The sequence below is a fragment of the Thamnophis sirtalis genome, unplaced genomic scaffold, assembly GCF_051295495.1.
Source record: "Thamnophis sirtalis isolate CommonGarterSnake01/CBP01778 unplaced genomic scaffold, rThaSir2_p1.2 scaffold_14, whole genome shotgun sequence".
Taxonomy (NCBI): domain Eukaryota; kingdom Metazoa; phylum Chordata; class Lepidosauria; order Squamata; family Natricidae; genus Thamnophis; species Thamnophis sirtalis.
The window spans coordinates 25,966,856-25,987,837 of record NW_028261394.1 but is presented as its reverse complement, the minus strand read 5'-3'; the positions used below and the strand labels follow the sequence as shown (position 1 = coordinate 25,987,837).

Below are 20,982 nucleotides of genomic sequence, written 5' to 3'. Positions count from 1 at the left end.
AACAGGTTGGCTACGTTTTTAAATTGTTAAGGGTGTTTGAAATTATGGATGTTAAGGGAAAATGTTGGTGCAGGGGTGGGCAACTCTGGCAAAATTTGGGACCCGTGTACTTCAGTTCTCAGAATTTCTGAGCTGGCTGAAGAGACCCCAAAGAAGGAACTTGGTGGCAACCCTGGAGAAGAGAATTCGGGTTGATTGTTTTGTCTTTTGACATTCCTTCAGCATGTTAATGTAGACTTTTTAATGGAGAAAGAAGAACCTCAAAGCAGGAGATGTTTGGGGCTCTTTTTCATAAGAGGTTTCTCTAAACGGATTTTATTATTCAGCATAATGAGTATTTGAACAAAGCGGGGAACGTTTTCTTCAATCGCTTTTTCATGCGACCTTATCCTGCCTTCCTTCCAAGGAGTTTGATGAAGGGGAGATTGGTTTTGGCACTTGCTCCTTACAGGTAGACAGTTAAAAGGCAACATGCATACTTGAGTGAAGATTGGCTGCCCAAAAGCTGTTTACCCCAGCAAGGCCAATTGCTTAATCAGCCAGAGAAATAAGAAACGAAGTAAAAGATTCAGAACCAGAAATATTGTAATCTAGTTAGGAAATACGTGCATATTAGAATGAATAAACCAAGCACATTTCATATGTTATGCAAGAATTAGTTTTAGCATTGGGCATTAATAAACTGACTGAGTTGGAAGGGACCTTGGAGGTCTTCTAGTCCAACCCCCTGCCTAGGCAGGAAACCCTATACCGTTTCAGACAAATGGCTATCCAGTCGCTTCTTAAATCTCCAGTGTAAGAGAACCCCAATTTCTGGAGGCAAGCCATTCCATTGATTAATTGTTCTAACTATCAGGAAATCTCTTCTTAGTTCTAGGTTGCTTCTCTCCTTGATTAGTTTCCATTCATTGCATCTTGTTTTAACTTCAGGTGCTTTGGAGAACAGCTTGTGTCCTCTTCTTTGAGGTAGCTAGTCAGATATTGGAACGCTGCTATCATGTCACCACTATTCCTCCTTTTCATTAGACTAGGCCAGGGGTGTCAAACTCCATTGTCATGTGACATATTACGACTTTTGTCGTGATTTTGCTAAAATGGAAGTGGGCATGGCCAGCGTGTGATGGCACTTGGCCTGCGGGCCGTGAGTTTGACACTGCTAGATTAGATGTATCCAATTCCTGCAATTGTTCTTCATATGTTTTAGTCTCCAGCCCCCTAATCATCATTTTTGTTGGTCTTCCCTGCACTCTTTACTGAATCTCAACAGCTTTTTTATATTGTGTCGACCAAAACTGGATGCGGTATTCAAGGCGCTAGAAAGTAGTATCAACACTTCACGATATCTTGATTTTGTCCCTCTGTTAATGCAGCTTAGAACTGTGTTGGCTTTTTTGGTGGCTGCAGCACACTGCTGGCTCATATTTAAGTGGTTGTCCACCAAGATTCCTAGATCCCTCTTACAATTACTGCTATTAAGCCAGGTACCGTCTACTCAGTACCTGTGCATTTGGTTTTCCTTGCCTAGGTGTAAAACCTTACTTTCTTCTTTGTTTTAAGCCAAGTATTTGTAGCTAAAAGAATGACCAGCTGAGAGACCAGTGGTATTTCAGAGGGGTGTGAATCTTAGCTTTCTTACTTCAATGCAACCTGGAGCAATAATTATGACTTATTAGATCAGGATTTATATTTGTCAGAAAAATGATATATAACACCATTGCTAAAATCCATAGCAGAATCCTGGGGATATTTTTGTGGGCATTCATGTCTTCTTGTTGTTGTTTTTTATGTGCAGGAACTCGAATGTCTACAAGACCATCTGGATGATCTGGTAACTGAATGCAGAGACGTTGTTGGAAACCTTACAGAGCTGGAATCTGAGGTGAGGTCACTCTTTCAAAAGAGAAAGCTCCACTATTCTGTGACGCTTAACACTGAGTCATTGTTAATGGATTGCAAACTATGCTTTATCTCCCAGTGTTTAGAATGAGTAGACCTTGAGAAATAACCAAAGGCTGCTATCCCTGGGAATCATGGCAGTCAGGCAGACAAATCTATTAACAAATCAGCAAGGTCTGGCTAGCCTTTGCCTTCGACCCTTTCCAATCCAAAATGAGAAATTATGTGAAGAGACTTGGTTCAGTATCTGTCCATCAGTGCCATACTGCTAAATAAAAAAATCCAGAAAGGAATGGGAACCAAACTCGGCATGGTAGACGAAGTCAGGAAAAAAAATCTGAATTCCAAAGTGGGATGAATCCAGTTTCTGGCTGTGGAGAAAAAATAGAATTCCAGGAGTCATGCTCTGCATGTTTTCCTTACCTTGTTTATGATAATTTGTATATCTATACATTAGATGTTTGTTGAGTGATTCCTTCTTGCTGAGAAATCAGAGGCTGATGCAGATTCTTAGCAAAAATATTAAGTGGCTTCCAGGGAGGGACTTCTTTGATTGAGTAAGCAGAGAGAATTAAGTGGAGGAGACTCCATTTCCCCACCTCAAGCTTGACATACATACTTCACTTAATCCAAGTGCCTGAGAAGAAACTATCAGTGGTGCCTTAAGCAACTTAAGTGAAAAAGAAAGGACAGGACAAATTGGGATGTGCAAGGCTTGTGATATGTATGTATGAGCTGACCTGGAAAAAGGGGGCATTTATTTGCAGTCAGTGGAAATGTAATATTTGCACAGGCTGCAATGTTTACTGAGATGCTTAAGGAAAAGTAGTGGGATTGGCACAGATGTCCAGATATCCTCTCATAAAGTAGAATGAAGAAGCATTAGATTACACAGAGGAAATGCTACAAGAGGGCCTGGGGGAGAAAGCAATTTTTTATAAAAAGAGAATCAAAAGGGAAACTCAGTGGATGAAAGGAACTTCCTTATCCAGTTGTGCAGGAAAACAAAGAGATGTTATGGGAATGGGAAATAAGATGGTTTTAAATTCTTAGGACAAATGAACTAAGAAGGTAAAGGTTCCCTCACACATATGTGCTAATCGTTCCCAACTCTAAGGGGCGGTGCTCATCTCCGTTTCAAAGCTGAAGAGCCATGGTCATGTGGTTGACATGACTAAATGCTGAAGACGCACAGAATGCTGTTACCTTTCCAACCAAAGATGGTTCCTAATTTTCTACTTGCATTTTTACATCCTTTCGAACTGCTGGATTGGCAGAAGCTGGGACAAGTAACTGGAGCTCACTCGATTAGGCGGCACTAGGGATTTGAACCACCAAACTGCCGAATTGCCAACCTTTCTGATTGACAAGCTCAGCGTCTTAGCCACTGAGCCACCGCATCCCACTTAAATGGGAGTATAGGATAGCATTATTGTCATTTCTGGTACCCCCTTGCAATACTTATGGGCTGGTAACTATTTAATCGTCATTTGAATTGCCGGTATTGGAAGCAGAAGTATAAGCAGAAAATATCTAAGAGCATCGTTTGTGTTAAAAATTGGGCATGACCTAGAGTGAACTGACTGGTTTCTGGATTCCTCTGACAGGACATCCAGATAGAAGCTTTGCTGATGCGAGCATGTGAACCCATCATCCAGACCTTCTGCCATGTAAGTGATTCTTTCCCCTCATAGTTTTGGCCACATTAATGTAAAGTCCTTTCCCATTAAGTCAGGGATATCCAGACCTGGGAACTTTAAGACTTGTGGACTTAAACTCCCAGAATTCCCCAGCCAGCCATGCTGGCTGGGGAATTCTGGGAGTTGAAGTCCACAAGTCTTAAAGTTCCCAAGTTTGGACACCCCTGCATTAGGCGATACTTCTCCTGATGCCCTTCCTGTTAAATGTTCCTTCTTGGAATCTCTGTAAAATGCAAATGTTCTGCTCCTGCTGATTGTCATCAGTTTGCACAATCAGATGGCCTCCAATATATTAGAGATGGGGATTCTGGAAATTGCAGTCACTTCCTATCTGCAAGGAGCCATACTGGAAAAGTCGGGTCAGGATAGATGCTTTTTTTTTTTCAGATTCCAGGATTTTGTTAGCTGCCTCTGTTATAAGTTATAACCTTTATTGTCATTGTACATATATACAGCGCAATTGATTTAGCCTCTGCAAAATAGAAAACAGCATGAATAATATATAAACTGGTCCTTAGACAAGTAATTAGGGAGAAACCAGTCATATGTTTCCCTGTATGCATGGAGTGATTGTAGTTGTATTTAGGAGTCTGACAGTCCATGGATAAAAGCTATTTTTTAAAATCTGTTTGTCCGGCTGGCTATACTTTTGTATGTCTTCTGCCTGATGGTAAAAGTGAGAAAAGACACCGACCAGAATGTGAATCGTCCCTAAATATCTTCCCTACTCTGCTGAATCAATGAGAGTTGGCGATGTCAGCCAGTGGTGTTAGGGGGCAACCAATGGTTTCTTGTGCCAAATTAATCACTCTCTGTAGTGCTGAAAGAAAATTAATGGAATTATTGCAAAGGAATTGCGGGTGAAAGAGTCCTATATTTTTATTTCCTACTTCTAAACCGCCCAACTCCTTCAGAGTATATGTATTGTAACATCTGAGGGAATGTTGTGAGTAAGGAGCTGCAGTGTAGTAAAATGCCCTGCCCCTGTTCCTACTTGCCTGCCTAACAGAGAATAAAACATGTAATTTGCAGTCTTGTAGCGATCACTTGGGTACCAAAAAGGTGGAGTTAGAAGAGCAGGCAGATGGTGGAGAATCGGATGCCTGGGGCCATCCTCCTTGTTACATCAGTTTCCTCTCAACCTTCCAGACCCTCTTCCCCCTTGAGAAAGGGATTTCTTTCTTTGAGAACGTAATTGAAAAGGTTTGTTCAGCACTGAGTTGTAAGCCGCCCTGAGTCCCCCCAGGGAAAAGGGCGGCCTATAAATAAACTTTTTCAATTCCAATTCCAATTCCACTGGCCAAAGTTTCTCACGATGGGGGATGTTTGTCAGAAGGTGGAGGCGAGACTCCGGAAGCGCTGCTCTAGTGCTGTCCTTAATCATGGAGCCAAGCGAAACCGGCATTTTGGAATAGAATGAAGTAATTACACGTAGTCCTTGACTTACAATGGTTCATTTAGTGACCAAAGTTACAACGGCACTGAAAACAGTGACTTATGGCCATTTTTCACATGTGATCATTGCAGCATCTCCATGGTCATGTGATTTACATTCAGATGCTTGGCAACTGGGTTCATATTTATGACGGTTGCACCGTCCCCGGGGACACGTGGCCATCTTTTGCGACCTTCCAACGAGCAAAGTCAGTGAGGAAGCCAGATTCACTTAACAACAGTGTTACTAATTTAACAATTGCAGTGATTCACTTAACAACCGTGGCAAGAAAGGTCATAAAATAAAGCAAAATTCACTTAACAAATGTTTCACTTAGCGACAGAGGTTTTGAGCTCAATTCTGGTCATAAGTCAAAAATTACCTTTATGCCAGAAAGAGTTTCAAATGTTACTGTGCATAGACTTTCAACCTTATATAGGAACTGACTTTTAATTTTCATTCCCCTGTCCCTGTGGGGTTTGAGTAGCATTTAATGAGGCAATTTGGCTGTATGGAAACATATGTCACAGAGAGGAGGGGGGCCAAGTTACTTTCCAAGGCACCCGAAGGCCAGACAAGGAATAATGCATGGAAACTGACCAAGGAGAGATTCAACCTGGAAATAAGGAGGAATTTTCTGACAGTAAGAATAATCAACCAATGGAACAGAAGTTGCCTTCAGAAGTTGTGGGAGCTTCATCCCAAGAGGCTTTCAAGAAGAGAGTGGACTGCCCTCTGTCAGAAATGGTGTAAGGTCTCCTGTTTGAGCAGGGGGTTGGAGTAGATGACCTACAAGATCCCTTCCAACCCCGTTATTCTATGTTCTATATAAAATTTTATCCTGCTTGTACTACACCTTTCCTCAGTTTGCTCTCCTCATGATGTGCACTGGGTTGCAACTTTAAATGCCCTTGGCCGCAGCCGGTTGGCAGTGCCAGGTGCGAATGGAATTAGCGGTTGATGTGCTGAGTTGAGGAAATACGACTCAACTAGATTGTTCTGGGGCCAAGACTGGCTATTCCTCCCTCACCTTCTAAGATGACAGTTGAGTTCAAGCAGACCCCTTGAGACTTTTCCAAGTTATGATTTATGCCTTCCTTAATTTGATGGCGGAAGCTGCCGAGAAGGGAGTGAGTTTCTGCCAGACAGTCATTACATGCCCCTAATTGTTCTATCTCCCCTTCAGGAAATGGCAGACAACCAAATTGACTCAGGAGACCTCATGGAGTGTCTGGTTCAAAATAAACATCAGAAGGAGATGAATGAGAAGTGTGCAGTTGGAGTTACGCATTTCCAGCTAGTGAGTACAGCCATTTGATTCGTTTATTCCCAGCTGTTTGTATGTTGCTGATTCTAACAACTCCAGGGGACTGATTATATATATCACTGTAAAAGCACCCGTGAAATACTAGTAAAAATAATATGCTTTTAACTACTGGCATCACTTGGAAGCTATTCCTGCCCAATTGCTGCTGTCTTAAAAAGGACAGCCCTCTCCGTTTTTCTAGAAACCTCAGAGTACATTCTGCTGGAGAGCCAGCTGTTCTAAAGCAGTGGTCTCCAACCTTGGCAACTTTAAGACCTGTGGACTTCAACTCCCAGAGTTCCTCAGCCAGCAAAGCTGGCTGAGGAACTCTAGGAGTTGAAGTCCACAGGTCTTAAAATTGCCAAGGTTGGAGACCACTGTTCTAGAGAAGGGGAAGAGCTGCCATTTTTCCCCAAAAGTTTTTTAATTTTTATTCTCTTATATATAGTTATAGGTATACATTCACATAGTTATTGTTCTTATTTATCTTTATCACTTTTACATATTTGTTTTTCCATATAAAGAGTTAAAATATACATTCTGGGTTGATTTTCTTATCACCCCATACGCCTATTTTGTATTATCACCATCCTATTTTTTCTTTTCTTTTCACCCTCCCTTCCTTCCTCCTCTCCTTTCCCTTTCCTACTTCCCTTACCTCTCCCCTACCCCTCTCTTCCTCTTCCCCCTCCTACCCTCTCTCCTTCTCTTTCTGTCCCCTACCTCCTTCCTCTCCTTTCCTCTTCCTTCCTTCCTCCTCTCCTTTCCCTTTCCTTCTTCCCTTACCTCTCCCCTACTTCTCTCTTCCTCTTCCTCCTCGTACCCTCTCTCCTTCTCTTTCTGTCCCCTACCTCCTTCTTCTCCTTTCCTCTTCCTTCCTTCCTCCTCTCCTTTCCCTTTCCTTCTTCCCTTACCTCTCCCCTACTTCTCTCTTCCTCTTCCCCCTCGTACCCTCTCTCCTTCTCTTTCTGTCCCCTTCCTTTCCTTTCCTCTTTCTTCTTTCTCTCCCTTTCCCTCTCTTCTCCTCTCTTCCGTTCCTTTTCTGTTGTTGTGGTTATCTCTTTTTCAACTCTGAACTGGTGTATTTTCGTGATAGTATTCCCGCAAACCCTGTTATAATTTTATGTTTATCCTTTCCTATTCCCTTTTCTTCATTATCATATCCTAACTATTTCACCCCCCCCCATATCTCATTTTTGAACATATACTTATATATTAATACTTTCTTTTCTATTTCCCCACTTCTTCCCCCACTGAAGGGGAACTGCCACTTTAAGCTCATCCCTGGGTCCCAACTCCCCAGTTTTTTTCAGGATGGGTACCTGGAGCATCCTGTCCCTGCTCGACGATGTAGGGCAGGCAGATTTTCCGTGATCTAAAAAGGCTAAGCCAAAAAGAATTTGAGCGTTGCCAGGGCAAAGAACCAGACAGGCCCCCTTCTTCCAAATGGACAGGATCGCCCAGTGAATAGAAAGTGGGCTCCTTGTGCTCCCTTTCCTCAAGGCTTCCTGGCTTCCTTGTAATGATTATTCTCTCCATAAATGCATCTCCTTCCAGATGGCCATCCGTTATTTCCATGGCTGTTAATTGGAGTCTGGCCAACCACATGCTTCTCATCATCCGCATAGGAGTTGTGGTCCTACCGCTCTCCACCAGAACGTTGCTAGACTGGAGGGAGACATTCAGGGGAGTTGAGGACTGATAACTGCACACTTTTTTTTTTTTTGTTCAGATCCAAATGAAGGATTTCAGGTTCTCCTACAAATTTAAAATGGCCTGCAAGGAAGATGTGCTGAAGTTGTGTCCCAACATCAAGAAAAAGTACGTCTGTTTGTTTTCCTCTGTGGGTTAGTGGGGCAGCCTAGTTGGCCTTTCCTCTGGTCTGTGGGGAAACATCATGCTTCTTTCTTCTGTAGGGTGGACGTGGTGATCTGCCTGAGCACCACGGTGCGCAATGATACCCTGCAGGACGCCAAAGAGCACCGGGTTTCTCTGAAGTGCCGCAAGCAGCTGCGGGTGGAGGAGCTGGAAATGGTAAACAGGCCTGGCTGCTTGTCGGTCCGGCACAGGCTTCTCGGGGAATGTGGTGGGACGTGGGTTAAAAGCACAGACCGCCACTCATTGCTTATGGGTTTTCCCCTAGTTATCTTTTGCCGAGTTTGTGTTCCACGCTGGTGCCTTGCCACAAGGAAGCAGTCTTCTTGGGTGCCCAGGGTGCCATTGTGTTGCCCAGTCTGATCCCACCAATCTCAGCATCTTTTCTTGGCAGGTTTTGGAGTAAAGGCTGGGGCCGAACTCAGATTCCTCCTGGAAGACAACTGAGGAGAGCTCAGCTCTAAATAATGCTTTTGTGTTGCATCTTGAGGCTAAGCCCGAGTGCTTTCAATGCATGTCATCCTTCCCGCCCCCCTCCTGCAGTGGCAGGAATCAGTTAAAGCAGCGGTTCTCAACCTTCCTAATGCCGTGACCCTTTAATTCAGTTCCTCATGTTGTGACTCCCAACCAACGCTCTGTTATGCCAAAACCCCGCCCCCTCAGCTCTGATTGGCTTGGAACCCAATTTCTCTCCCCCCCCAATATATAGACTCCACCCTTTTTTACGTTTGCGTTTCTCCTACTTCCCTGCATGTGCATTTGTGGGTGTTTGCGTGCGCACATGTGTGCGAGAGAGAGAGAGAGAGAGCGACACAGCACGCTTTAGAGTCTAAAGAGTTCCGATGGTCTTAGGCGACCCCTGTGAAAAGGCCGTTCAACCCCCAAAGGGGTCGTGACCCACAGGTTGAGAACCACCGAGTTAAAGGGTTCTGTGGGATCTTGAAGAGCGCAGAGCGCTTTGGTTTGGTCTAAACCAGGGATCCCCAAACCTGGCAACTTTTAAACTTGGGGACTTCAACGTCCCCAAGTCTTAAAGTTGCCAAGTTTGAAGACCTTTGGTCTAAATAAAGAAGCTGCCAGTTTGCTCTGAGCTTCCATGGCTGCTCCCGTTTCATATTCCTCTTTTGGATCCGAATTTGTCTTGCAGACTGAAGATATCCGTCTGGAACCAGATCTTCACGAAGCGTGTAAAACTGACATTAGGAACTACTGCCAGAACGTTCCCTACGGCAATGCCCAGGTGATCATAGGCTTCTCTAGATGTATTTGCAGGGGTTTGTTTGGACGTTTGCAACTTTGCTCCAAGGTGTAACGCTATTGGTCTCCACTCCTCATATATTTTATTGCAAAGCAGTGGTGCCTGTGCCAGATTTGAGCTTGCCTTTCCCAACTCTTGTGAGATTTACTAATTGAGAGTGTGTGTATGTACAGTATGTGTGTAGTTATTACATTTATATGCCACTCGTGTCACCGATAAGGTGGCTTATAAATGGTAAAACGATAAATGTATAATAAACAAGGCTAATGCAAAGCCTCTAATTTGCATGCCATCCTTTTAAGTTTGGGAGGTGATTTACAAAGATTTCATAAATTGTTATAGGGTTGTCCCTGTGGTAGAATAGCATATTTCTAAAATGACCACAGTGCATTTATGGTAACTATTTCATTTGAATTAACTTAAAATATAAACAGAGTTAGTTTTTTTGCCTTAGTCCTTTTTGTTAATTTTTGGAGTGTAGCCAAAGCTGAAGATGCCTCAGCCTTGCTTTTCTCTCTGTTTGCTTCTGCTTGGAACAAGGGACATGCAGTATTCTGGGATACTTCGTAATCAGTGCTTCTATAACAAGCAGTTGCTGAAAACGTTCACTTTGAAATTATCATGCTAGTGGTAGAAATGGCTTCATTTCAAATTCTTTCTTGCCTCTTAAATTACAGTTTTGCTTGCTCTCAAGTTAAACATTTTGCTACTCAAACTTTTTAAATTTTTTTTATTTCGAACATATAAACACATAAACAAAACAAAAAAACATAGATTAAAACAACAAAGGAACAAAAAGTTCCAGCATACAGCAGTTCCATATCGGTAGGTCTTTACAATTGATGTTTTCCCTCATATACATTCATATCTTACATTCGTAGTCCCCTTGTTCTTTGCTTCATTATGTATTCTATTTTCATACTTATTTATACTAGACTGTTTGTATCAGAATATAACTTTACACATATTGTGCATTATATACTTACTATCGTTTAGCTACTATATCTTAACTTACCTTAACTATATCTTATTTTATCACTATATCTTAACACTTCTACTACATCAGTATTTTATGTTTCCCTACTTCTTGTTTCTGTCCTCTAAACATTTATACCATATATTCCATGTTGATATTAATATTCCGATTCCTCCTTTCCTTGTATTTCTTTTGTCAGTTTGTCCATCTCTGCACACTTTAAATTTTTTTCTAAAATTTGCTACTAAAACTTTTGAGAACATCACCACGTGTTTCTCAACCTTAGCTAATTTAAGATGTAAGTCATGGCTGACTGTGGAATCCTGGTCCGTACATCTTCCAGGGCCAGGTTTAAGAAACAATGATGTCATCTGTGCAACCGGTTCCTTCAATCCAGGCCTTGCAAGGGCTGATCTTGGACTGGGCTGGGATTTGATGCTATCTAACATAAGGGTCTTCTTACCAAAGTGCATTTTGACCGGGTGTAGTCTTTCACCCGATCCCAGTTCTGTTTCATCAGCGCTGCCCTCTTTACAGTCAGTGCTCCTCGATTCTCCCGCAGCGCACATAGAAAGGCCGTTCAGATAAACTAACGGTCGTTTTCTTCATCCCCTCCTCTCCTGGCAGATCATTGAGTGTTTGAAAGAAAACAAGAAACAGCTGAACAGCCGTTGCCATCAAAAAGTCTTCAAACTCCAAGAGACAGAGATGATGGATCCAGAGCTGGATTACACCCTTATGCGGGTCTGCAAACAGATGATCAAGGTAAGGATGACCAGTCCTTGCCCCAGGAACGTCTTGGGCTGGGCATTGGGAAGGAAAGGGAGACAACTTGACAATCAATCAGAATGCAGTGGAAAGAGACCTTGGAGGTCTTCTAGTCCCACCCCCTGCTTAAAAAGGAGAGTCTGCACAATTTCAGACAAGAGATTGTCCCGTCTCTTCTTAAAACACTTCCAGTGATGGAGCACCCACAACTTCTGGTGGCAAGCTGTTCCACTGATTAAGTTTCTCCTTAATTCCAGGTTGGTTCTCTCCTTGATTAGTTTCCATCCATTGTTTCTTGTCCTGCCTTCAGGTGCTTTGGAGAATAAGTTGACCCCCTCTTCTTTGTGGCAGCCCCTCAAGTACTGGAAGACTGCTGTCATGCTACCCCAGTCCTTCTCTTCTCTAGACTGGCCATATGCAATTCCTACATCTGTTCTTCATATGTTTTAGTCTCCAGTTCCCTAATCATCTTGGTTGGTCTTCTCTGCATTTTTTCCAAAGCCTCAACATCTTTTTGCAATGTGGTGACCAAAATTGGACACCGTATTCCAGGTGTGGCATTACTAAAACGGTACTAATTTGTTAGAGCTCCCAGAAAGCGTTTTCTCCTCCCAATCAGAAAGAGAGTGAGATGTGCATCTGGGTCTTCTGTTTTAATTCTTGCCCCTTTTGATGAGTAATCATGTTGAAGGATTATTGGGAAAGGAGTGAGAAGTCTGCAGTAGCCACACAGTTTTGTGTGTAATATAGCAGTCCTCAATTTACAACCACAATTGGGAGCAGTTTCATTGCTAAGCAAGGTGATAGTTAAGTGAGTCGAGTCTGATTTTACAACCTCTTTTGCCACAGTTGTTAAGTGAATCACTGCTGTTAAGAGAATCACAAGGTTGTTAAGCGAATCTGGCTTCTTTGTTGCATCTTTCCTTGTCGGAAGTCGATTGGGGAAGTTGTAGGCAGAGATCCCAGGACCCCAAATTGCAGTAACTATCTTGAATAGTGCCCCAATTCTGGTCCTGTGACCATCAGGATGCTGTGATGGTCATAAGTGCACGTAGTGGTCATAAGTCACTGTTTTCAGTGTTGTTGTAACTACAAATGGTTACTAAACAAATGTAACTACTTGTTCATCATAATTTATATAAAAACTTGTTCAGGGCTGGCTGTTCAGGCCGCAAAGTAAACAGCAGGAGCAATAGCAATAGCACTTAAGACATATATCGTTTCATGTGGGAAAGAATAGCAATAGCACCTAAGACTTATATATGGCTTCATGTGGGAAAGAATAGCAATAGCACTTAAGAGTTATATATGGCTTCATGTGGGAAAGAATAGCAATAACACCTAAGACTTATATACCGCTTCATGTGGGAAAGAATAGCAATAGCACTTAAGACTTATATACCACTTCATGTGGGAAAGAATAAGAATAGCACTTAGATTTATATATCGCTTCATGTGGGAAAGAATAGCAATAGCACTTAAGACTTATATACCGCTTCACGGTGCTTTGCAGTGGTTTACAGAGTCAGCCTGTTGCCCCCAACAATCTATCTCGGAAGGACGAAAGTCTGAGTCAACCTTGAGATGGATTGAACTCTTGGTAGTTGGCAGAGTCAGCCTGCAATATTACATTCTAACTAGGGCGCTACTATGGCTCCTGGAAGGAGTGGGGAGTGTTATGGGATGGGCATGGAAGACTCAGAATGTTTGATGTCCTCATCCCTCACTTCCTCTGTGTATGGATTGTGAGCTGTGGTAGGGTTGGTTTGTGAGAAAAAAGAATCCAGTTCTCTAAACAGGACAATCCCTTTATTGCCCTCAATCAATATTGCCTCTGCGCATCACTTGTTTGGCCTCTGCGCATCACCTTTTTGGGTGGCAATCGGTGGCGATTTGCTTTGGCGATCCCCGCAGCCTTGAACAGGTCTCAAATGGAGAGTTCAGAGGCTGAAAAGGTGAGACGCGGAGCCCAAAATGGCAATTCGGAACAGCTGCTACCTTGTCGTACCACTTTCTGCGCTTTACTCACTGGAACTCCCTGCAACAATCAGCTGTGCTTTTGAAGCTACGAATCTGCTCCAATGCACGCACACGCTTACAACCAGCGAACTAATGTTCTGACCAAACTAAGGACCCTAGCCAGAGGAATACCTGGTAGTCAGAGGCAGAATGTTATTTTTTTCTTATTTTCCTCCCCAAAATCTAAGGTGCATCTTATACTCCGGAGAGTCTTATACTCTGAAAAATACAGTACTTGAGGAGAACACCAACGGGGCAGGCATTTTGAGGCAATCCAGGGCTCCATGTCTTGAGTCTGGGTCTTGGAGGAAGGATGAGTCTCCAAGCTTTGCCTTCCTGCACTGTTTCCTACTTGGAGGAGATGTTCAAGCATAGGAGAAGTTTCTCCTTGGCTGAGTTGTTGTTTCCCTGTCTCCCTTGGCAGAGGTTCTGCCCCGAAGCAGATGCAAAGAACATGCTGCAGTGCTTGAAGCAGAACAAAAACAGCGAGGTGATGGATCCCAAATGCAAGCAAATGATCACAAAGCGCCAGATTACCCAGAACACAGGTAATGCTCTGTGGCCGCGTGGAGCCAGAACAGGACAGCATGCCTTCATTCGTGGGTGAATTCTGTTTCTGCTTGTGTCTGGGGCTTTGAAGTAAATTGAAAACCTACAAAAGGACTCTGCCCTTTCCTTTCGTCGTGCTCCTTGCACATGGCTCCTCTGCTTTCTTGTTCTGGAGTCTATTATTTGTGCTTGTTGCTTGCTTTTATTGTGCAGCACTGAGCACTCTGATTTCTAGCCACCTCTCTGCATTTCAAATCACCCACACAGCTTGTCTGAGCAGAATGTGATGCTTGCTTTTCTGCAGAGTGTGCCTTTTATGTCTGCTCAAATCTATCCTAGGCCTAGTAAAATTTTCCTCTGAGGGTCACCGATCTGTCTTCTCCATGCAGAGCATTTTGTCATTTCAAAGTGAACTGAAATGTAATCATCAAATCTACAGAAAGCACTTGGTTGCAACTTACTAAATATATTTGACCCAAAGTAGAAATGTTGGAGCTCAGAGAAGAATTTACCTGGCATATGGAAAGCCCCTAATTTGGACTTTGGCTGGTTGAAACAATCTGAGCTAGCATGGCTGGGAGGGACTTTGGCATAGACAAAGATATGGATTCAGTAAAAACTGAACATGCAACCACAAAAAAGGAGAGAGAGAAAGAGAGAGAGAGAGAGAGGAGGAGAAAGGAGGAAGGGAGGGAGGAAGAGTGAGAGAGAGATTGCTGAATTCTGCATTAGGTAGCCAAAACAACTTTCTCTTGGAACTGGCTGAAACTGTGAGAGCTGCTCTTTGCTTAAAATAAATCCTTTTATTTCATTTTTGCCTTGGATTGTACTGAATGGGGAATCTTCCCCTTCCATTAAAAAAAAAAAACCCACAATGGAAAAAAAATTGAACTAGAAAAGACTTGGGGTTTAGCCTATCTTGGTCAACATAAAATCATGGTAATTTTGAATTCTCGTTTAACCAGACAAAGAGTAGTTCAACCATTACCTCTGCCTTTTGAGATCCCAGCAACCATTTCAGTTCAGTGAAGCTATTTTTTTCTTTGCTAGTCATAATCTGCACATTTGCTGCTGAAAAAACGAAGTCTCTAAGTGTTTAGGAATTGTATTCCAGACCTTCCTTTCAGGTAACGCCTTTGTAATTTGCTCCGTTAGAGAGCATTCAGATGCAACTCCACTTGTAGGCTGCTTTGTAAACCCAGTACAGCTCTGCAGAAATGCCTCCCCTGCGAATCTTTTAAGCCTGATTGAACCTTTTTCTCTCTGGCAGATTACCGCCTGAATCCAGTGCTCAGGAAAGCATGCAAAGCAGACATCCCCAAATTCTGCCAGAGCATTCTGAGTAAAGCCAAGGAGGAGTCAGAGCTGGAAGGGCAGGTCATCTCCTGCCTGAAACTGAAATACGCAGACCAGGTAATGAGGTCCCCTGCATTGGCCAGAACAATCCACGGAGCTTCCTTTCCGCTTCTGTAGAAACCGTGCAGAGGTTGAGAGAGAAAAAGAAAGCGAAGTCTGCCTCAACCCAAAGTGGGATCCCATTACAAGCTTATCAACGAAAGAGACTCTTAGGCTGTCACACAAGCATGGCAGGAAAGGAAGATCAGGGAGGAGACCTGCTTTAACGCGCTCACTTAAGCTGGCAGGTTCCGATCTTCTAATTCCCGGCATTAAAATGTCTTAAAGAAAGCCTGCGTCAATCTTGCATCCTTGGTAGGGTTTTGAAGGCCACAGGGTTCTCCTGTCAGCCTACCTGCCAGAGGTGTGAGCTGACTTCTGCAATTCCTTGCCAGTTTGGCCATTGTTAAGAATTTTGGAGAATGGAAACCCACTGGGCATGAAGAAACAGGAAGGCTGATGTGCCATGCACTTTCACTGACCTGGTACCATGTTTCCCCAAAAATAATACTTACCCCAAAAGTAAGTCCTAGCTTGATTTTTACACATGCATCCAGTATAAGCCCTATCCCCCAAATATGCCCTGATTAAGACCTCACCCACTCCAGGGTGCCCAGGTAAAAATTAAGCTAGGGTGGGAATGGGGGTGGTGGAGTTGCCCTACTACTTACCTTTGGACAGTCGCAGCCACGCCTCACCCCCCCCCCCCAAACACCTGCCTTGCCAGCCTATTTCTTCTGCGGCCAGATTGATTGATCTGGAGCTTTGTTATCAGCTGCAGAAGCCTTCAGGAAAGTCTTGCAGGCTGCAGAAGAAGTTACTGAAGGCCTCTGAGAGTGAAAAGGAGGCTGGGGGCAACACACACAAGTGAGGTGAGTCAGTGGGACCACTTCCCCTGAAAATAAGACCTGGTGCCTTTTTCGGTGGAAAAAAAATTATAAGACCAGGTCTTATTTTTGGGGAAAGATGGTAGCTTGGCCTCTGAGCTAGAGACTTGATATGGAAGCAGTTTGTCCAAATGTTGATGGGGATTACTGGTCTGGATCATGAATCAGGCTTCCAAGCTGCGTGAATTTGTGTACTCCAGCTGTCTCGTCTGGGAACCAACAATGGCTGTGGGTTTCAAGGGCTTTACCTGAGGGGTTAGCTGGAGTTCTGTTTTTCTGCAATCCTGAAAAGACATCAGCAATTGCCATTTGTTGGTTTGGATATAGGATTGGACACCCATCCTCCTTTTCCTTTTGCTGAAAAGGCAAAACAGGGCTGCAATTGTGGCTTTACAGAAACCAGCAAAACAAAAAGGGAGGGGGGAGCAGAAGTGAAAAGGCAGGTCCAGACATCTCACCGACTGCCATGAAGATAGTTTGCTTTTGAACAAAATAAGTATTGTGTTTTGCTTTACAACTGTTACAACTGTTTACAACTGCTTGTAAACAATCAGGAGATAATTTTCATTTTGCAAGGCTAGATGACAATAAATTGGGCAGTTTTTAATCTCTATTCAGCTGCACAGCAAGTCAGATGTCGAGAGTGATATCAGGCTTGGTTCTTCTCCAGCGTGACGACAATTCTTGTTCTTGTTTCTGTACAGCGTCTTTCTTCAGACTGCGAAGATCAGATTCGAGTGATCATTGAGGAATCTGCTCTGGATTACCGGTTAGATCCTCAGTTGCAAATGCACTGCTCAGAAGAGGTGGGAGCTTCCAGATTCAGTCCTCCCCCCCCCCCCAAATATGTTGACAAGTTCTTATCACTTTTAACCGCATCATGTAAATAATAGGAGTCATGAACCGGGATATAAATCTCTCTGAATCCCTCTATCGCCATTGCCATTATTTACATTGAATTTGCATTGTGCAAAACCAGTTTAATATCATCTATGAGAACTCTTCTCTGGTATTGACCTGTTCGGAACTCAGCTTGTTCATTAAATTCCTTTGTCTATGGAGATTCTCCGCCCTCCAGGTCATGGTTGTCCCAAAGGTGCTTTTTTTTCCAAGAGGCAACTGGACTTTCTGTTTTTTCTTTGAAGATGTTTTGCTTCTCATCCAAGAAGCTTCTTTGGCTTTCTGAAGCTGAAGAAGCTTCTTGGAGGAGAAGCAAAATGTCTTCAAAGAAAAACCGGAAAGTCCAGTTGCCTCTTGAAAAAAAAGCACCTTTGGGACAATTAAATTCCTTTATTTGTGGAGGGCCTCCCCCCCCCCCAGGGTTAATGGAATCTGATTCCCCAATTTGTCTTTCTGCAGTTAAGATCTCTGTGAAAATAAGTCTCCCCTATGCACTTTGGAAGAAACAGTAAAGCTAAGAGCTGGAATTCCTGCTGTTTGTACTGCAGACAAAATGCAGTTGCCAGTCAGTATTTTTGTTGTGTGTGTGTGTGTGTGTGTGTGTGTGTTGCTGCTGCTAATCTGCTCTCCAGGGCTGCAGGAGGACTTCCTCCTGCAAGAATATCTGGGGGTGTTTCTCTGATACTTGTGCGAAAATAAGAACTTGTAAATGCTTAGAGCCATTGAATTGAAAAAGGCCATTACAACAATCGAGTTTTACTCCGTTCCAGAATCTAAATTACAGGCAGTCCTTGACTTATGTCCTTAACAGTTAGCGGCTGTTTGAAATGACAATAGACTCCCCCCGAGCTACTTACAACCCAGTTTTGAAGTTGTGTCACATACACATTCAGAGCCACGTGATGAAATGTTGGGCATTTGGCGAAAGCCCATATTTATGGCCTTTTGCATTTACTTAATAACTGCTGCAAAAAACGGTCATAAAATCAGAGACATTAAGATCATTGTGATTTACAACTGTAATTCTAGGCTCAGTTATGATCCTCTGATTTAGAACTGCCTGGAGCAGGTCCAGTGATGTCAAAACGGTTAGGAAGAAGGACTGACTCCCATCCCGTCTCCTGTTTTCCTGAAACAAGGCAGAGGTTCTTTGCGCCACATTTTCCAGTTTTTGAGAAGGACTCTCATTCCACTAACCTCTCCCTCCTTCGGCCTGATCTGACTCCCTCAGTCTTCTCTCCTAAGCTCTTTGCAGATCCACGTTCCCCGGCTCTGTGAACCTGTTCCAGCTTCTCTAAACCTTCCTAAAAATGTGGCGCCCAGAATTGGGCACAGTGCTTGAGGTTGGACTGACGCAAAATATATGGAAAGGATTACTTCCCATATTTGGAAACTCTTGCTTGTATTGATGTAATTCTAAAATCACATTTGCCTCTGTAATGGCCATGGCACACGGCCAGAGCCTTTTCAGCCCCTGAGCACTTCCCATTCCACGATGTTTTTAAACCTATTATTATCAAGCTGGTATCATCTTAAATGACTAGCTTCTAAATTCGATCCTAGGCTGCATTCCTCAGCTAAAGTTTCTACCCTTAAATATAGCGGAGCTCTGTTCCTTGGCTCCGGAATACTAAACTATTTTGAGCACAAATCCACTTGTTGTGGGCAAAGTTACAGCATCCCTTCCCCTTTGTTTGCTGAGGTACCTAGAAAACTTGTTTGCCTATTCCATGTTTCTGTTCTCCTTTTGTAAATACTTGAACTTTGCTAGGTTGCCCTCTGGGCGCTGCATTCTAACGTGCTTTCTGTCCTTGCAGATTTTCACTTTGTGCGCAGAAGAGGCTGCAGCCCAGGAGCAGACTGGGCAGGTGGAAGAGTGCCTGAAAGTGAACTTGCTCAAAATTAAAGCAGAGATGTGCAAAAAGGTGAGCAGTTCATGGCCACACAGATAAAAGCAGCGGCTCTAGTCTTCCAAGGGAAGGGAGACATTTCCGAGCCCTCAGCATTAGTCTCCCTTTGAGAGGCATCTGTAGTCGGAATTGTCTTTATATCTGAGCTCCACAACCTTTTTGGCTTTGCGGGCCAGCAGGGAGGGGGGGTAGAGAGGAGATTGGTTCCACCTGAGCGGCAGGCAAGCGTGTGCACATGCAGCTCCATTTGCACAAGAGGCAGACACATGCATGCATTTACTCACCTGCTGTTCCACCCGTCTGTTCGCGCAACTTCTGAGGCCTGGTTCCGATCGGCTGTGTTGTTTTCTTTGGACAACTCCTCAGATGATTCCTCAGAGGCTGCCTCAAGCGAGAACAGCAATAGCGCTTAGACTTATATACTGTTTTACAGGGCTTTGCAGCCCTCTCAAACAGTTTGCAGAGTCAGCCTCTTGCCCCCAACAATCTGGGTCCTCATTTTACCCAACTCGGAAGGACAGAAGGCTGAGTCAACCTTGAGCCATTCAGGATAGAACTCCTGGCAGTCAGCAGAGTTAGCCTGCAATACTGCATTCTAACAGGAAGACAGGAAAGAAGGAAGGAAGGAAGGAATAGCACTTAGATCTATATACTGTTTTACAGTGCTTTACAACTCTCTAAGTAGTTTACAGAGTCAGCCTATTGCCGCCCTCCTCCTCCTCCTCCTCCTCCCCCCCTCCCCCCCCTCCTCCTCCTCCTCCTCCCAAAACCCAAGCCCTTTGGTTTTCATTAGCTCGACAACAACTTGCGATCCTATCCGATCATGTTGCTTGTGACTTTCTACTCTCCAGGAGGTCCTGAACATGCTGAAGGAAAGCAAGGCTGATATTTTTGTGGATCCCGTCCTTCACACAGCCTGCGCGCTGGACATCAAGCACCACTGTGCCGCCATCACTCCAGGAAGAGGCCGGCGTAAGTTTTGCATTAACTGAGGGGCCTGTGGAGTGCTGAGACTGCAAGGCTGTTCTGACCTCAAAGTTCATTCACTCCAGATCGTGGCTGCTTACAAACCTGGATTATGAATTGATGAATAATTATGAATACCACGCTAGAGATGAAGGACAAGGGCATTTTTTTAACCTGCTTCTCCCTGTTTTTGGGGGTGGAAAAGTTTCAAATTGCAAGTGTCTTGTTTTCAGATACTTATCCATCTGTAAAATGGGTTTTTACATTTATTTTGGGGAGGGTGGTGAAGGAGAAAGAGAAAGAAGCTGGCTGAGAAGGTACCTACGTCATGCACTACGCAGGGGTGTCAAACTCACGTCACACACTGGCCACGCCCATCCCTGGTTTAGCAAAAGGGGAAAAGTCACCATACATCCCGTGACAACAATGTGATGTCGCGAGTTTGACACCCGTGCGCTAAGGGGAGCCTCCTTCCTGGAGATTCTGCTCTATTCGTGGTTTGCGGTGTGGCAGGGCCTTTCCCTGACCTCTTCAAGGGAGCCCACCTTTGGTGATAGTGTTTTCCTTCATTCTGCAGAGATGTCCTGCCTCATGGAGGCTCTGGAGGACAAGCGGGTACGGCTACAGCCAGAATGCAAAAAACGCCTTAATGACCGGATCGAAATGTGGAGCTTTGCCGCGAAGGTGAGTGAGGTGGCACGAAATGGGGATAGAAGAATCCTTGGCCTGCTTGGAAATGAGGAGGAAATTAAGAGGAGGTAAAACAGATCCTAAGAAGTGTTTGGTGTTCTTGTAGGTAGGTTGGCTCTCATCCTCATACAGGTCATCCTTGAGTTACGATTACAATTAGGACTGAGATTTCCAATACTAAGCAAGACTTAGTAATTTAAGACACCACTCAGTGAAGTGAGTGGTGTCTGATTTTAACAACACTTTTTTGCCACATTTGTTAAGCAAATCCAAGGTGGTTTTTAAGTGAATCATGTGGTTGTTAAGCGAATCCATCTTCCCCCATTGACTGCCCGTTTGGAAGCTGGCTGGAAAGATTGCAAATGATAATTTTACACAACTTTGGGATGTCGAAAAGGCATGTTGGTTGAGAGTGCCTGAATTTTGATTGGTTGACTAAGGTTGCTGTGCTG

General features: G+C 43.8%; 1 protein-coding gene across 2 annotated transcripts in view; it reads left to right on the top strand.

The window, feature by feature from the left end:
• The window catches only part of GLG1 (golgi glycoprotein 1), an 86,840-nt gene that overhangs the window by 60,874 nt on the left and 4,984 nt on the right, over nucleotides 1-20,982 (top strand). For both annotated transcript variants that reach the window (XM_087729024.1, XM_087729025.1), the window contains exons 13-25: nucleotides 1,793-1,879; nucleotides 3,504-3,566; nucleotides 6,218-6,331; nucleotides 8,070-8,158; nucleotides 8,254-8,371; nucleotides 9,360-9,452; nucleotides 11,074-11,211; nucleotides 13,658-13,781; nucleotides 15,053-15,195; nucleotides 16,769-16,870; nucleotides 18,782-18,889; nucleotides 19,726-19,846; nucleotides 20,418-20,524. In XM_087729024.1, the coding sequence (XP_087585150.1) occupies nucleotides 1,793-1,879; nucleotides 3,504-3,566; nucleotides 6,218-6,331; nucleotides 8,070-8,158; nucleotides 8,254-8,371; nucleotides 9,360-9,452; nucleotides 11,074-11,211; nucleotides 13,658-13,781; nucleotides 15,053-15,195; nucleotides 16,769-16,870; nucleotides 18,782-18,889; nucleotides 19,726-19,846; nucleotides 20,418-20,524 (1,407 nt within the window). The remainder of the gene's footprint in view (nucleotides 1-1,792; nucleotides 1,880-3,503; nucleotides 3,567-6,217; nucleotides 6,332-8,069; nucleotides 8,159-8,253; nucleotides 8,372-9,359; nucleotides 9,453-11,073; nucleotides 11,212-13,657; nucleotides 13,782-15,052; nucleotides 15,196-16,768; nucleotides 16,871-18,781; nucleotides 18,890-19,725; nucleotides 19,847-20,417; nucleotides 20,525-20,982) is intronic.